The sequence below is a fragment of the Callorhinchus milii genome, unplaced genomic scaffold (genome assembly GCF_018977255.1).
Source record: "Callorhinchus milii isolate IMCB2004 unplaced genomic scaffold, IMCB_Cmil_1.0 Scaffold10, whole genome shotgun sequence".
NCBI lineage: Eukaryota > Metazoa > Chordata > Chondrichthyes > Chimaeriformes > Callorhinchidae > Callorhinchus > Callorhinchus milii.
The window spans coordinates 12,961,765-12,979,326 of NW_024704751.1; the positions used below are offsets into that span (position 1 = coordinate 12,961,765).

General features: G+C 41.7%; 1 protein-coding gene across 1 annotated transcript in view; it reads right to left on the minus strand.

The window, feature by feature from the left end:
- LOC103188700 (microtubule actin crosslinking factor 1) overlaps window positions 1–17,562 on the minus strand; it is a 163,951-nt gene that overhangs the window by 28,205 nt on the left and 118,184 nt on the right. The window contains 20 exon segments of the mRNA XM_042338917.1: window positions 34–189; window positions 686–859; window positions 1,046–1,147; window positions 1,465–1,566; window positions 2,095–2,217; window positions 2,427–2,653; window positions 3,220–3,451; window positions 3,808–3,816; window positions 4,179–4,382; window positions 5,040–5,258; window positions 5,481–5,588; window positions 6,305–6,424; window positions 7,588–7,794; window positions 8,385–8,626; window positions 9,515–9,599; window positions 10,592–10,918; window positions 11,465–11,646; window positions 12,221–12,386; window positions 12,782–12,952; window positions 13,864–14,025. Coding sequence (XP_042194851.1) covers window positions 34–189; window positions 686–859; window positions 1,046–1,147; window positions 1,465–1,566; window positions 2,095–2,217; window positions 2,427–2,653; window positions 3,220–3,451; window positions 3,808–3,816; window positions 4,179–4,382; window positions 5,040–5,258; window positions 5,481–5,588; window positions 6,305–6,424; window positions 7,588–7,794; window positions 8,385–8,626; window positions 9,515–9,599; window positions 10,592–10,918; window positions 11,465–11,646; window positions 12,221–12,386; window positions 12,782–12,952; window positions 13,864–14,025 — 3,318 coding nt within the window.

A 17,562-nucleotide genomic window follows, 5' to 3' on the forward strand; every position in this document is an offset into this window, starting at 1 on the left:
GGAGAAAGTTTCAATAGGTTATTTTAAACTTACGTGATGTTTGGCAAGTTCGATTTCTATGGCCTTTGGATCCCCACTAATTGGTCTCTGTCCATCCAGGAGGTCCTCAGTGTAGTTCAGCCAGGACATGAGTTCGGCCAGTGCATGCTGAAACTGACCGAGAGCCAGCAGGGCACCCTCCAGCTTGTGCTGCAGAGAAAAAAAACGCACTCAGACATTCAGAACGGACTCGTCTACTTAGAAAAATAACGTCTCCGGCAAGGCTCCTTTCTGTTCTGTGCTGAAAGGAAACCATTACAGAACAACGGAAGAGCGTAGGTAACACACATCATCTGGTTTAGACACTCTTATAAAATGTGGTGATGGGTTTCCAATGGACCAACCCAACCAAAATGGCTCAGGATATTTCTAGACTCAATGTCAAGTGATTATCTTGCATCTCCTTTTCTCCAGTAGAATAGCTGTCCGTAGCTACGGACTTTCATTAGCACCAGATAGATAAGAACTTGTTTGGTGAAAATGCGCTCCATGCCCAATTTGGGTCCCCGATTGGTGAGCTTCGACCATCGTTAGATTCAAATGAGCATAAAAAAAGATTGTAAAAAGAAAAGAAAAAAATTTGTCGGATTAGAAAACTCTCTCTGATTAGTGTGGTGTCCGAGTAGAAGGTGATGTTCTCCTGTACCTGTCGGTGAACTATCTTCTCTCCCAAGTCATCCCAGAGGTGCTTGAGCTCAGTCAGTGGCTCTCGAACGACATCTCTGTCTGTGTCATCTGAGGCTTTCTTCAGTAGTAGTTCCCCCTGGTGGTTCAGCTTTTCCATCTCTATCTGCTGCTGGTAAACCTCCATCTTAAATTGCTACGGGGATGAGATCAGGCAGTGCAATAATTGAGTGAATTCCTTCACATTTTTTTATTTCAATCTAGTTCTGCCTTTGTCATATGTTGACAGAATAACACTGTACAGTACTTTCCAGTGTCTCGTGTTTGTGTTACTATTATCCCAAGTTCTCTCTCTCTCGCGGGGCAGTTTTACCGCACTCACCTTCATTTCATTTATTTGCTGTTTCACAGTGTTCAGGTCTGTGCCAATTGGTGACATTTCGCTAAGTTTGATGACTGTGTTATCCAGCCAGTCAAACATTGCCTAGCAAAGCAAAAAAAAATAGGTTAAAACCCATTTTCCTGATCTTAAATTTGCTTAAGACACACTTCCCACCATTGTCCACTCCACAACCACCTCTCCCCTCAAGCCTGCGAGACCCTCATCCAAGGAGAGCAGTGTCTAAGCCAATGATCTCCTTGCTGGACCCACCAGTGCTTTCCTGGGCAGACACTTCTGAACTTTGCAGTTCATGTCCTCTCCTGTCATCTTTCCACTCCAGTGCTCAGTCCTCCTCCCTACCTGAAGGGCATTCTATATAAATGCAAATTGGATCACAAGATCCAAACACAGTTCTTTACCTGTAAGGCATCCTGGTATTGGACTCCTGCTTGCATGGCCTCCTCCAGTTTGCCCAATCTCTCCTTCCACGTTTTATTCAAATTGTCCCAACTGGAATTCAGCTGAAAATAGTTACCAGTGCATGTTGTCAGCATGTAAATATGCAAGTCAAAGGTTCGACTTCAAGTTTCTCACCCTCAACAATATATCCTTTCACAGCCTAACACCTCCTCATCTCTGTGATCTTCTAACCCACTTTTGTGCTCATCCCATCCACTCAGCTAACTCCCTTCTACTCCTCCAACTTTTCCACTCCCCACCCCACCATCTTTAAATCCCATCTGAAAACCTATCCTCTTCTAGTTAATTTGTGAAGTGAAGTGGTCTGAGGCAACATCCTACGTGAAGATCATAGATAAATGCAATTTGTTGTTGGAAATGGAAGATTGTGGACAGTATTGTATATTTATTATATTATTATTATTTATTTTCTAAATAAGTGACTGGCTAAAAAGACATCATTGGTAGAGCTATACCAATCGCTTATTTAATGGCTTGTCTTTAGAATAATGTAAACTATATTAACCGCATGTTCTGAACGATTTGATTCATATGCATGAGTATATTTACTAATTGTCCAGTCTAGTCACCTCATCTATACTCTTCTTAACTTCTGGTTTCTCGAGCTCTCCGCAGGCAAAGATGAGGTCGGCTCCCAAGATCCGAACAAATTCTAGCTCCTCGTGAAGTCCGTCCGTCTCCTCTTTAATGGTCTAAATTCGACAGAAGAACATCAATAAAATCATCAACACAAGACCGCAAAGAATTCAGGTATTTGATTCATTGACCATTATAATAAAAAAAGAGATTGATTGATGTCAAATCCAGAGAGAAAAGCCTTACAAAGGAAAGAAATATTTGGAGAACATCCAAAATTATGATTCGTAATAAAGTATTTGCATGATTTGGGCTACAGCCATACCTCTGCAGCCTCTTGCTGTTGTTTAATGATGGACGGGTCAATGCCAGGATTCTCAAGGTCTCTTACAATATCCTGCGTGTCCTTGATGGTGGTCAAGAGGGCAGCCATATCATACCAGAACTTTTCGGCCAGATCTAATACATCTAGAAGTTTAATATCCCTCTCTTCGGCGTGAGCTTTGATGTCGTCCCAGAAAAATACCATTTGATTCAGCTTGTCTTGAATGGCTAGAGCATCATAAATAAAACTAATTAGAAATCCAGCACATTATTGCTATTGGCTGCAGTAGGTACTAATGTTACCAGGATTGTTAAAGTGAGGGTTACTACTGATCGTGCTACAAAAGTTCAGAACTGTGGGAGAAATCTTAATACATAGGACTCCACCCAAAAATAACCCAAACTGGATGAATATCCTTCAGTCGTGGAAATATGGAAGGGAATGCGCAATTGGCTGCCGGGTTTCGCCCACAAAATATAAAGTCAATTGACTTTATAGTATGTTCTGCGAAGTGCTTTGAGACGCCTCTAAGACGTGATACGGCGCTGTGTCTCACAAACAGCTGTGGTTTGAGGGATCAACTTACTATTATTATTGTTTTTTGGAGGGATTATTACCCCCGGAAAGCAATCTGCCAATCGACTAACAAGCGGGCTCCTACTTAATGCTAGGTAAACTGAGGCGTGTGTGTGGTTAAGGAAACTTGCCTAAGGTTTCGCCCCTTATATATCATAGAATATTACAGGGTAGAAGGAGGCCATTCGGCCCATCAATATCTAGAAAATTAATATACCTTTAGCTGCAGGATCCTTATCAGCTCCGGTCGAGCGGCCAATCAGTTCCTCACCGCAACATTTAAGAGCATCAAAAGACGGTTGGAGTTTCTCGAGTTCCATTCCGATGTTTTTATTCTCGTTGATGTGCTCTCTGATTTTATCAACCTCAGCAGGTATTGACGGAGGTGATCGCAAGCGATCAGAGATGTGCTCCAGGGATTCCAGCATTGGATCGATCTTATCGTGGAACTAAACATGGATCATAAACAGAAGGACAAGTTGTTGGGAATTTTGTACGATTTCTTCCAGGAATTATTCTTCAATACGATGCAGCAGCAAAAAAATCTATGGCACAAATCCATCAAATTGTGTTAACAGCCAATCAAATGAATTTGGGCAGATCTCCCAAAGTTCCAAATAGTCAAAAATGTACAGTTCAGCACAATTCAGACAACCTTTGAAGGATAGTTGGTACAGGGAAATGGAAATAAAAATGACCGAATGGTTTTTCTTTTTGGTTCTTATTTATTTCTCGTTGGGAGCCCAAGAAGGAAAACCCAGTGCAAAAGTACAGTGATACCGAGTGTCTAAGGAACTCTGCTTACCTCAGCGTTCTAATGAGCAGATGTGATGAACACAACAATTAAACACAACGGAGCAGGGCGTTTCGGCAAATAAACAGTTAATTCCATGAGGTGAGCGGAATGGAAAACAAAGGACATGTTAGTATGAGAAACTGTGATGAGATAACACAAGGGATTCAACAAGACAAACAAAGGAAGGATTACACTTTACCAGCGGGACATTAAAACATTATGCGGCGCGTTTTGGTATCCTGTAAAGAATCGTTCGTGTCATATCACATTTCAGAAGCGCTGTACCAGATTCCCTCCTTTCTAGTAATGCAATAAAATAGCTTAGAGAATCAGAGAATCTGCACGGAAATGGGGTTACAGCCAGGATGACACCAGAATACCTGAGCAGACCGGGAAATGGCTTCGTCCAACATCAAAGCTCTCTGTCTTGCATCCTGTTTTATTTGAGCGTAAAGTGCTTCCGAGGTGGTGTAATTCTCTTCGACCATTTTACCCTCGTCGGGGTTCAATGCCTTTAGCTGCGGGCCAATCTTCATCAGTTTATCAATGTGCGGCTTGTGTTCAGAGATCGATTCACGTAGTTGCTGTGTGTGTGTTTTTTATATATAAACAACAACAAAAAAAACATTTTAAGTGTCTGAAAGAATGCGGAAACTTTCCACCCAATTTAACATATCTCTCTCACACAAAACTCTAGATTATATATATTTTTTGGCACAAAATACTAGACGTTTTCAGTCCAACACAAACCTCTGTCGTTCACGATCAAAAATACATCCTTTTTATTAGTCTGGCTGAAACATCACATGGCCGTACTTTAAACACAGCCACAACATGCAATCTTTCACCTCATCTCCAGATCCTGTACTTTCAACAGGACATTATTTCACCGCACAATAATCTTTGAGCACAACAACATTGTCCTTACGTAGAAACAAGAGCCCCTCGAGCCTCTTCCGCCATTCTACAAGATCATGGCTGATCTGTACCTCAACTCCAACTACCCGCCTTTGTCCCATTTCCCTTGATCCCCTGACCTAACAAACATCTATCCACCTCAGTCTTGAAGATGTGAATGGATCCAGCATCCACAGCCTTTTGGGGGGAGAGAGTTCCAGATTTCCACTACCCTTTGGGTGAAAAACTAGCTCCCGATTTCACTCCTAAATGGTCTAGCTCTAAATTTAAGACAATGCCCCCTTGTTCTGGATTCCCCCACCAGAGGAAATAGTTTATTTTACCCTCATCTCCTCCTGTTGTTGTTTCAGAATCTCATGGTCGACTGCTGGTGGTGGGAGCTGGGACATCAGAGCTCTCGTCTCATCAATCCATGGGCACAACTCCTCATACGTCTCCCAGAATTGATTGATCAGGACCTGAGCACGTTCCAGCTGGGAATATCTCTCTGTATTCATCTGACTGACCGCCTCATATTGCTGGAGCAGCGATTCCATCTTGTCCTACACGAGTACACATTTCAAACTCAGTTATTATAGAAATTATATAATAAGCCTTGCATTTGATACAGCGCCTTATCACGTCTTCGAGACGTCTCAAAGCGCTTCACAGAATATACTGTAAAGTGGAGTGACTGTGCATTTTTATGGGCGAAACGTGGCAGCTAATTGCATGGATTGAGTGACCAAATTGTTAGTGTGTGTGTGTATATTTAGCCTTTGTACCTGTAACATGGTTTTCTGTTCGTCTCCACAAGTGCTCAGAATCTCCTCCTGAGTATTTATCAACTCGTCAATGGAATCCTTGTGCCGTATGATGTCTATCGAAAAAGCCTGCAGGATCATGAAAGAAAATTCTTCACAAACTGGCACCCTCCCCTCTGCCGTAACGCTGAAATATCTCAAAGCGCTTCACAGGGAATTGTTGTCAAGTCCAGTGACAGTGCACTTCAATGTCTCACAAACAGCAATGCATTAAAGGACCAATTTATCCGGATAATTGTTGATAACCCTTACACTTGAATTGTTGGCCATAACACTGGGCCAAACCTTTCAAAACATTTCATGGGATCTTTAACATGTGCTCGAACAGACAGGAGCTCTGCATAAGGTCTCATCTGAAGGACAGCACCTCAGACAAAGCACTGCTTCCCCCAGAACTGCACTGAGTCAAAAACCTGCCATGGGTTTGAACCCACAACCTTCTAACCCAAAGGTGAAAGAAAATTTCTCAGCCAACTCAGCCAAGCTGTACATTTTTAAAAAAGGTTCACTCGTTTGAACTGGGGGTTTCCATAATTTAGCCTTTAAAAAAATTGTATTTATCTGAGCAATGGGTGAAATGAAAAGGATTTAAACAAACTGAAAGTAGCAAAGTGGTTTCTTTTCTATAGATAATTTTTTTCCTTAACGACTATGAACGATACCGAAAGGCAAGCAAGCAAGCAATACAATGAGAGATTTTCTGTGGAATACTTGACTTGACGCTTATCCAAGCACCAAGAGGACTCCGTTGGATCGAAGTCCCACACTGCACACATCATTCCTACCTTCTGCACCTGTAGCTGAGCTGTGGTCTGATCTTGCTCCAGCCTAATTGGGCCCAAGGCTGTCAGCTTTCGCTTGGTTTCTGCGACCCAGGTTAGCTCGGAGTCAGTGGCCTGCTCGTACTAGCAGAAAGGAGAAGCAGCGAGCAACATTTAGAGAACATAAGCGGACAGACACTCAGGCAAAAACAACAGTGATCTGGCAACAGCACACTTACTGCCACGGACGTCAAAGGAGACAGAGATTCTAAGAGCTTCATTGGAGTGATTAATCATGTTTCTTTTACAATCTTCTAAAATACCAACAACAACAATCGGCACTTACATCACGTCTTTCACGTAGAGAGAACATCACAGAGTGCTTTATAAAGCCTGAGCTGGGAAAGAGATAGAGAGTGGGGGGGTGGGATCATGGTGGAAAGGGCAGTGAAATAGATAGGTCTTTAGATCAAGAAAGTTCCAGAGGACGGGAACAAAATGGCTGACAGCTCACCCACCATTCATGGGGCGGCGTGAGTGGGAGACAGGAAGCAGGTCAGACGAAAGAGGGTTACAAGACGAAGCACAAAGCCGTAGCCACAATTAATAACCCTTTTGAGTGTTTAATTTCCTTGGCTTCCCTCGGACCATGCTTTCCCGTTTATTTATTAACATAATTACACTGTAGAACATACTGTTAATCCTGAATTTCAAATTTGAGAAACGGAAGAGAAAACTATACGGAAACTCTTCATCAATAGCTTTCCCTTTAATAGAGAGTGTATCGAGCATTTGGATTGTAGAGTTGCAAAGATGCTATCAGAGACCTGGTGGGGTTGTCGATGCAATGACGGCAGTCTAACCCAACAAACAGGCACTAACACGTGCAATGCTGAAACACAGATCCCAGCATTATAGTTAGAGGTTTTCAAAGTTATTTACATGAAGGGTGTAGTGTTTCGTCTGGTGGTTTATGACCAGGAAGAGAGAATCACATCTACTACAACAACAACTTGCATTTATTTACATAGCGCGTTTCAAGGGGTAGTGTCCCGGAGCGCTCGACATTGGCGGAGTCTGAGACCGAGCCAGGGGAAGATGGAGGGAGGGGAGGGGCGTGGGGGGTGGGAAGTGGGAGGTGATTGTAAGCACGATTAAAAAGGAAGGCCTTTAGGCGGGATTTGAAGGTGGGGAGGGATGGGACAAGGCGGACGGATTGAGGGAGAGACTTCCAGAGTCTCGGCGAGGAGCCCGGGACGGTTTCACAAAAGATTCTGCCCGCGACGTAAAACACGAAGACAATCTACCTGTTGTGATCTCTGAATTGCTGCATCGATTGCTTCGACCCTGCGCGTTACGGTGTCGCTGACGGTTTTGTATCTCTCGTTAGCGTCTGCCACCTGTCGATCGAGGCCCTCGCGTGCCCTCCACGGCACCAGCTCCAGCAAAGCATTGCTCACTTCATTAACCGTGTCCAGGATCAGTCTGTACTCCATCACTTCCTTCTTCAGCTCCTGAATATTAAACACGGGAGAGATGTAGTAAGTAACCACTGCATCCGGGTTCAGCTATCTTAAAAGAAAAAGAGCGCAAAACTGAATTGTGTCCAATTAAAAGCAGAGTTAAGAGTTAAGTTAAACATCTGGGACACCTCCCCATGTGAAAGGCGCTGTATAAGTTGTTGCTGTTATAAAATTTACCCTCCTATAGACTTACATAATACTTGACACCGACTGAAATATAAATTAAATTTGATCCATACAACAATAATAATAATCCTTGCAATTGATACGGCGCCTTATCACGCCTTCGAGACGTCTCAAAGCGCTTCACAGAATACGCTGTAAGGTGAATTGACTGTGTATTTTGTGGGCGAAAGGTGGCAGCCAACTTATTTAATCATAGAATAAATTTATATCATAAAATAGAAATAAAATAAAATAATTGGGCAATAATTTTAATCAAATCGTCAAGATGAGATAATAATAAACCTTGCGTTTGATACAGCGCCTCATCACGTCTTCTAGACCTCTCAAAGCGCTTCACAGAATACACTGTAAAGTGAATTGACTGTGTGTTTTGTGGGTGAAACAGCTCTGCTTACCTTTTGTCTCTGATGAACTTGGGGAATTTGCTCTCCAACTGGCGACTGTGGAGAATTTGCTGCGAGCTCACCCTCCACTGAATCTAGCCAGGTGCACAGCTCTTCGTTAAAGGATTGGAACTTGGTGGCAAGCTGGAGGACCTGCTCCAGTGTCTTCAGGACTCGGGAACTGGCTGAAGTGATCTCTGCGTAGCGGGTCTTAATGCCGTCCAATTTCTCCTGAATTATTATGACCTCCTCGCCTGAGGAAACAGAGATAAACAGTTGTCCCTCTTAGCCACAAGAGATTACGGTGGGTCAACCTGACCCATGGTATCAACACTTCAAAATAAGGAAACATGTCAAGCAGACAGTACATTGGTGAACCTGGAATCAAGCGTAGAGAAGTAGATTTAGGTGCAATTGGCTTCCGTGTAGAAATAAGCTCCAAAGCGCTTCATAGAATAGACGGTAAAGTGTAGTGACTGTATAGTTTGTGGGCGAAACACAGCAGACAATTTCACACAACAGTGTTCCACAAACAGTCGTGGATTCAGTGTCCAAATTATCATTATTATTTTTTTTGAAGGGATTATTACCCCCGGAAAAGCGATCCACCAATCGACTAATAAATCAACTTGGGACGTTATTGCAGTATTGCAGTCTGCCTGTAGTTTTGGTTGGAAAAATATCACGTAATCAATAAGAAAGGAACTCAAATTCTCATAAAACACAGGTTCATAAAGTGCAGTGATTTCCTTTTCTCTTGTGCTGCAGAATATCAATCAACGTTCTTTCCCGTGGAACATACTTTAACCGCTAAAGGCCGGATTGGGCTTTGTTCCAATTGCAGTTCTTTATGCCAACGAGATGGCAGATGGTGTCTTTATGCACTTGGCACAATGCATCTTAAGGCCCAATAAGTGATAGCACAATGGCATCATAGAATGAATAACAACATGTTCTAATTAAAAGTTTACTTTTGAGCAACTGGAAAGAATTTGGTCTGCCAAAAAACCTGAGCTCCAACCCTATGCGCAATCTTTCTCACTGGGCAACATTCAGTGATTATCAGTCGTACAAGAACATTCCCGATGATTAACAACAGCATAAACAAAATCTAGAAGGTGTAGATGGTGTTTTTTTTTTACCTGTAGTTTGTTTCAGAAGGGCTTGTCCATTTTTAATGGCTTGATCTACATTTTTCTTCCTGGATATAATGTCATCATTCAGAGCCTACAAAGAGATGAAGACAGCTGCTTAATAAATGAATGGTAAGGTTTCTACGGAAACATCACACTGATTTTCATGACTCTACACGGAGGGATCTGAAAAGGATTGAACCTGAATCGCAGCCAAATCCAAGTAAAACTACAAAGCAGCTGCTCTTATTGATGCTTTGAATCACTGTATAACAGTGAGTCTTGTTCCCAGCTGTAATACATCCTTGTATGCATCTCTGAACTCTTCAGTAATGGTGCCATATCAGTATTAACTGATATGTTTGGATAACTATTCCCTTTTCTGTACCCATGGCGAGTTTTCAATTATGTGCAGCTTTCTGCTCGTGATCCACCAATGATCCAATGGATGAAACACCAATATTGCAAAACAGCCAAAAAGTGAAATAATGAACAAAAACATAATCGATGAAATAAAAACGATATTGAAAATACTAAAAAATATTTCAATCTGGGACTTCCACGTGCTAAATCATGCCTTAATAACTTGATATGTTTTGTATTAAAAGCCGCAAACAGAAAGTCTGTTGCTCATTTTCCTGCTGGATGTTAATCTTTACATCATATTATTTGCCAAACAAATCATGTGTAAAAAAAGATACTGTGGAAAATGGAAAAGATCCAATTCTTATCATCAGTGAATTAACCACTGAGGACAAGGGAAGCTATCAGAAAATTAGTGTTAGATTTCAGGACATCTATTCAGGAATTTAATTTTCTTTTGGTCATTTTAATAAGAGAACTAATTTTAAAAAAAATTCAGGATTTACTTTAACGCTTCTGCACTTGCGATATTTTATTGCGGATGATTCAAAATGTAGATGATCTTAAAATAAACAGAGAAATGAACACAACTGGAAAAATTACAATTCAAATAATAAATGAAATCAAACGAGAGGAAAAAAGACACAGAAATTCAATGTTACGATTAACTGAAAACAATCGACGTGGCAAAATGTAAATAAAACAAAATAATAAATGAAATACCAGCTGCTCTTTGTGCTGCTTATGCAGGATGTCACACATGTAATCTTTGATGGTCACCAAACTGAGTTTGTCCTGAATGTCAGCCAGCCAATTCAACACTTCCACCTCCTCCTCTCCAAAGATCTTGGCGTTGGCGAGAGCTTGTTGGAGCAGGGCTGCCTTACGGCTACACCTGTCCCTTATCTCCCTATACTGAGCCTGGACAGACTCCAGCTTGTCCTCGACCATCTCCTGGTCTGGCTTTGAGCTCAATGGCAAGAGAACCTGTCCGACTTTGACTGCTCGCTGGACATTTTCCTTGTGGTTTGTGATGTCATCCTCTAAGGCCTGAACCAAGGACAAAGCCATTAACACGTGTGAAACAAAGTTATGAAATGAATTAGTTTTTTTNGCAGAAAAGGGAACCGCACTTTGTTACAAAGAACCATCTCTGAACTACAAACACGTTTCTGTAAAGAAATCGTTGTCACCGAGTTTTAGGCGGTGCGTAAAACACGGACAAACTGATAAAATATTCTGGTTCTATAAATCTGAATAGAAAATCTTAACTTTAAAATCCTCAAATTATTTTCATGATGTTTAAACGGGGCTTTGATGAAAAGTGGTTAATAACGGTTTCAAATAAATATTACATTGAGCAAAATACAAAGTACTGTTAAGCACATGCCCTGGTTAGTGGTGGATTTTATACCCAGTTTCCAGTGTTCCCCCTAGCTGGGTTTAAAAGGCCCTTCATCATCAACCTGTAACGTTAACGCATTTTCTGCTCTCCATAGATGCTGCCCGACCTGCTGCGTGTTCCCAGCAACTTCTATTCTTATTACTTGCAACTAACCTGGTTGTTTCGAACACACCTCGGAAGAACATCCTTACCTTATGGCGTGTTATTTGCTGTTGAATCTTAGCAGTTTGTGTCCCCACGGGTTCGGAGTTGGCTAACTTCTTGTCCCTGCTCGTCAACCACTCGTTCAGGGGCTCAACTGTCTCGTGGAACTGTTTTGCAATGACCAAGATGTCCTCCAACTGATTTTGCCTGCGTCAACAGAGAAACCAAACTGGTGGTTAAACACATGGGCCCCATCTGTGTAAGATCTCACTGCCTTGTAAACATTTATACCAATAGAATCATACATCCTTTAGAAAAGAAACTATTTTCAAGCCAACAAAGAAAATTTGTTTGGTCAAGGTATTAAGGGATAAGGGCGGGTAATTGAATTTGAAGTACAGATCAGCTATGATCTTACAGAATGGTGGAACAGGCTTGAGAAGCAACTCTTGTTTCTATATTTTTTTCTATGACTGATTAACTCTTTTTAGCTTACAACATTATCATTACAGCTATAAAACAGAAATCAGAACAGGAACACAATTAATTCACGCGGAATGCAGAATGTGAATTTGGACTTCAATTTCTCCGGGAAAACACCATGTTTTTGCGAGTCTGAAGAAGAAGTCTTCGATTATTGACTCAATTAACTTTACAGTATATTCTGTGAAGCGCTTTGAGACGTCTCGAAGACATGATAAGGCGCTGTATCAAATTCAAGGATTATTATTATCATTATTATTGTAAAACAAGAGTGAAACAATAATTTCTCTTCCCCTCGATGATGAACAGGAGCTCTGTACCTGGCTGCAGCTTGCTGAGCAAAGCGTCCCATCTCTTCCCCAGTCTTTGCAGCTGATTCTGGATTTTTTCTTTTTCCGCTACTTCTGCCGACTCTGCAATCCTTTCTCCTTCTGCCTTGATGATCTGCACGGTGGCTCTGCGATCATCCAACAGCCTCTGCAGGAGCTGGAGCAGGAAATCAACACAAACCCAACGGTTGTCAAAATGAATGCATCTAATTAACACTTCAGGTACTTTTTTTTTGACTAGTTTGTCCTTGAGTTCATTGTCTGCATGAAGTACATCAAAGTACAGAATAAAAAAAGTTGCAGGATTTGTGTCGGCTGCCTTACATTTAAAAACATTTGGAAGTATTTAAACCCAGCAATTCCTTTGATTGAGTGAGGATGAAATCAGCAAAGTTTGTGAAAGTTGCACAGACTGTAATTTCCATATCGCTGGATTGCAGGTTGGTGTTGTGTGGTTACCGAAACATTATTGTTGAAAAGGACGGCAGGAAAAATCGACACCAATATATTCCCTCTGCTCGGTGATCAATCTGCCGACGTAAAATACTGTACCTTCTGTTCCTGAATTTGTGCCTTCACTACTTTATATTCTGCCGAGGGAGGTTTCTGATTGGCAATCAGGTCTTCTGTGTCAGTAAGCCAGCTCAGCAAAGGCTCCAGAGCATCCTGGAATTTCCCACGATGTAACAAGGCTTCCTGTAACTGGGATGTACGTTCTGCCACCTGCAAACAAATCCTCATTTGACAGTACTGTACTGACCTAGCAATTCTAAGAAGCAGTCCACTTGAAATATACAACGATCATAAAAGGTACCATTGAATTTTCGACTTCTTGAGTTAGACCACAAAATATACAGTCAGTTCACTTTACAGTATATTCTGTGAAGCGCTGTGAGACATCTCAAAGATGTAATAAGGCGCAGGAAATATTATCAAATGAATTGGAGGAAATGTTTCAAGTCACCTCCCAGAGTGGTTGGAAGATGTCCTACAGATTGTCTGATTGACTGGTGAAAAGGGTCTTTAGTGTAGTTTAATTACATGTATAGCATGTTTGTATCATGGGTGTATCATGGAATGTTTCAAATCACTTCCCAAAATGGATGATTTCAAACCACTCTCAATTTCTGGTTGAAGATGATGAAACATGGCAGATTTTCAAGAGGACATCAAGCATAAATGTTAATTCAAACAAATGTGCTGAGCATGTGATGCAATGAGCACTCCACATTGTATTCCACAGAGTCGGCAAATCAATCATTTGTCCCCCTAGGGCACATTATTTGGATAATCGAAAAACATGTCTTAATCACACAAGTATTCATTCACACTTTAGCCATTTTAGTGATGCATGAAAAAAATAAATGATGCATTTTCAATTTTCAATTAGTTCACAGATCAAATTTTTTAAAAAAAATAATGCCACCCTCCTCACCAGACTCCTTATAATCTATGATTCCAAATTTACTGTCTATTTTTTGATTATATGTACGATTCACTTTGGTGCAGACTAGTACATATACCTACTCCAAAAATATTTAGCGCAGCGAAACCACTTTGCCCAGATATTTTCTGCATTATTTTTTTAAAAATCATACAATTCATACAGCATCATTACTTCGTTAAAAGCTCACCTTTTTGTTGAGTGTGTTCCACCTGATGTTCGTCTCGTCCAGATCATGTTCAAGTCCTTGCGTGTTAGCGTTCTTTGTAGCACTTTGAATGAGACCCTGTCCCATGCCATTTGCCTGCTGCAGTTTGGACTGGATGGGATCCACCTGAATCTTTTGAAACGTCTAAAACAAAAGAAATACACTTGTGTAAGTCTCTGTTATTCACAAGGGCCAGCATGAGACATTCAGCACTTATGTTATTCATGGAGGTAAAAAAAAATCTATGTATATATTAAAGGGTTTTAAATGTATCGACACTGATACAACGGGGTCAAGATTTCGCTAGCCAAGAGCTGCAAGAATAAAGTCCTGTTTGTTGTTGTGATGGTTGTGTCACTCAGTCACATTCCATTCATAGTGTACGTTGCTGAATAAAGTGGTTAGCTGCCAGTGCATAGCTGCAAAGCCAATCAGGGGTGGGAAACAAGGGCTCCACAACTGGGTTATTTAGGCAGCTTAACAAGTCATTTAATCACAGAAATCTTTGCAAGGGAAGCATCCACGGCAGGCTGGCAAGCCGAGATAGCAAGCAGACCCACTTTATCCCATCCCATGGACATATACAGTTGAGGGGGATGGTGGGGAAGGAGCTTATGTGGACAGACTCCAACCTCAAAACAGCACCTGCTGGTTGTTATGCTGAAAAGTATCCACTCAAAAAATATTTGGGGGGATTGTTGGCCAGACACCACGAGAAACTCCTTCCTCTTTCTTTTTGAATAGCGTCGCGGGATCTCTTACGTCCACCCTGAACAGGCAGATGGGCCCTTGGTTTAACGTTTCTCCTGAAGGATGATACCTCTCACAATGCAGCACATCCCCAGCACTGCTATCTTAAACTGAGTTCCGTGTCCTAACGCGGCGGGGGCTTGAACCAACAACCTTCTGAGTCCGAGGCAAGAGTGCGACCAACTCAGCCTGGGTTACACACTCCGGGCGTCACATCAGATCGAGCGGTAAAGCAGTGTCGCTGAGCAACAGGAGTTCACATCCACTTATAATTCAATCTCTCCTTCCCCTCCATGTGCAAGTCCTGCCAGATGGCCCACTGTGTTGTGCACGTTTGCACAGGAAACGAGCACAGCCAGAGTACAGGAAACAAACACAGCCTGTGCTCTGAGAACCCACACAGCCAGTGCGGAACCTTCCTGTCTTGACCCTCAACTCTCCTTAAAGCCTTACATCTGGGGTCTCATTCACTTGGTTTTCCCCTCATCTCTGCAATATTGCCCGGGCCCACCATCATCTCCGCAACTGTCTGAGGAGGTGACTTTGCCTCCCAAAGTTTAAAAGGTTCCTTAGAAATTAGACTATTTCTGATCTGACTTGACGTTATATCATCATCTATTGTGATGCTCACAGAGAAAGAACTACCATAATAGGATAGGCATGTGAATCAACTTAGATTTTTACGATAACCTTTTTTTTTAAACAGTTTCCAGGATATTAGCTTCACACGAGAGCTTTTACAGCAGATGATAGGAAAGTTTAAAGAACTCAAACTCTGCTCAACAGCATTGAAACGAAAATCTGGGGATATGAGTGGATACTTCAAAACCTGGCGACCCAATGAGAAACCAGACAAAACGGTTAACAGAAAACAATTGGGATTTCCTTGTCAGAATTAACCAATTGTCAAGATCTGAATCCTGCGATTGAACTCAAACGGGGAAAAAAAAATATCCCGGGGAATGCGAGTTGGCAGCCATTCCGCATAATGACACATCCTTCTCTTAATAAATCAAGGTCAATTGTGGCGTTACGATTTGGCACTCACTATGTTTTCGACTGTTACAATCATTACTGTATTCTCTTCATAACTAAAATAGTTTAAGAATGCAACTGTCAGTCACCATGAGTTATGATAATAATAATCCCTGCATTGGACACAGCGCCTCATCACGACTTCCAGACGTTTCAAAGCGCTTCGCAGGATATACTGTAAATTGAATTGAACCTAAATTGTTTGAGCCAAACACGGCAGCCAGTTGCGCACAGCGGTGTCCCCACAAACAGTCGTGGATAGAGTGACCAAATTATTCTGTTTTGCGTTGTTTGAAACTGGTCAAATAAAGATTTTCCGACGTACTAACACTTAACCGTGCAGCAAGCAAAAGTAGGTCAGCTTCTGCAGCAATAATCCGAATGTAAACCATTTATTGCAAGAACACGTATAATCTACTTTCCAAAGAATCTGACCGTTTCTAAAGAAAATAAACTCGATAGATTTGACAGTGTGTCCGGTTTCCAAACCACTGAAAGACGCGAGGAGGATTACGCAATTCTGCCTGAGAATGCAACATACCGTAATATTAAAATCTTTCTCAAAACTTCCACACTGGAATGCAGTGCAAACCTCTCTCTATGACAACAAGTTTAATGCGATTACAAATGGAATTTGCCACATCCCAATTTTCATTGAATTATCTGAATTAACGAATTTGAGCCCATCCAGAAAATCAATCAAGACCGATAATGCCGTCATGAATGTCGAGCAAACTTTCCCAATTTGTAACTTAATTCCTTTTCTGTGGTTGAATTCACAGTGGGAACATGAAGAAGTACACAGTATATTCAAATGTGTATGAACGCAAACAGAATTTAAAAAATTTAAAATACACACAAAAGGCATGGAGATAGATAGGTATGATAGATTTATATCCGTGCCTTTCATGTCGGGAGGATTTCTCAAAGCACTTTACACAGTAGACTGGGCACCTGAGATGGGGGGGGGGGTGGGGGATGGAGAAAGAAAGAAAAGATGAACGAAAGCATGGTGAAAGAGGCAAGTCTTAAGATGGGCTTCAAAAGGGGAGGAGGGGGTGAGTTGGATGGAGCAGTGGTGTATTGAGGGAAGGTAAGAGAAGGGAACAGAATGGGTCACACATTTTATCGCGGTATTTTCAAGATGGGCAAGATGAAGACGGAACAGTTTGCAAAATATAACTCAAATCACTGCCGATTCAATGAGAGGATTGCAAAGTCAAAATCCAGTCACAGTATATCCTGTGAAGAGCTTTGGATATCCTCCCGATGTGAAAGGCACCATAAATATCAAAAATAGGGAATTATTATTGATAAAATGTTGGCCCTTTAATGTTCATTGTTTTCCCATTTCTCTCCCCACCGCAAACAACTTACACTCAGCTTACCTGCCTGTGCCTACAGAGTGATGTCACTCTAAATACCGGTAAATTGTAATAAATACCTCATTATCTGTATCCGAGTCTTCCTCTAATACAGAAATATCGCCTTTATTGGGTCCCACAGATGAGCTTTCTCCTTGAATCTCTAAAATGGTATCATGTGGGTTTGGTTCCAGGGTCAATAAGAATAGATTTGAACAACTGAGTTCTTCCCCTCCCTGTGATAGAAACAGACCCTCTGGCAACCCTGCTCCAGAGGCCTGGGTAATAAAGTCATTCTCAAAGCAGGGATTGAAGATTACTCCCCACACATCTGGTTCCCAATCACTTTTCCAATCTTCCGCTTGAGATGCTCGTATGGCCGCAGCTGGCTTGATGCTGTCCACATCTTTATTGAATTGGAAGAGAAATCTTATTGCCACAAGTGGTTCCTCAGGATCCGCATTAACCGATAATAGTGTTTCATTACCACACACGCTCTCTGGAGTCGTTACGTCAGACTCAGCAACCTGTT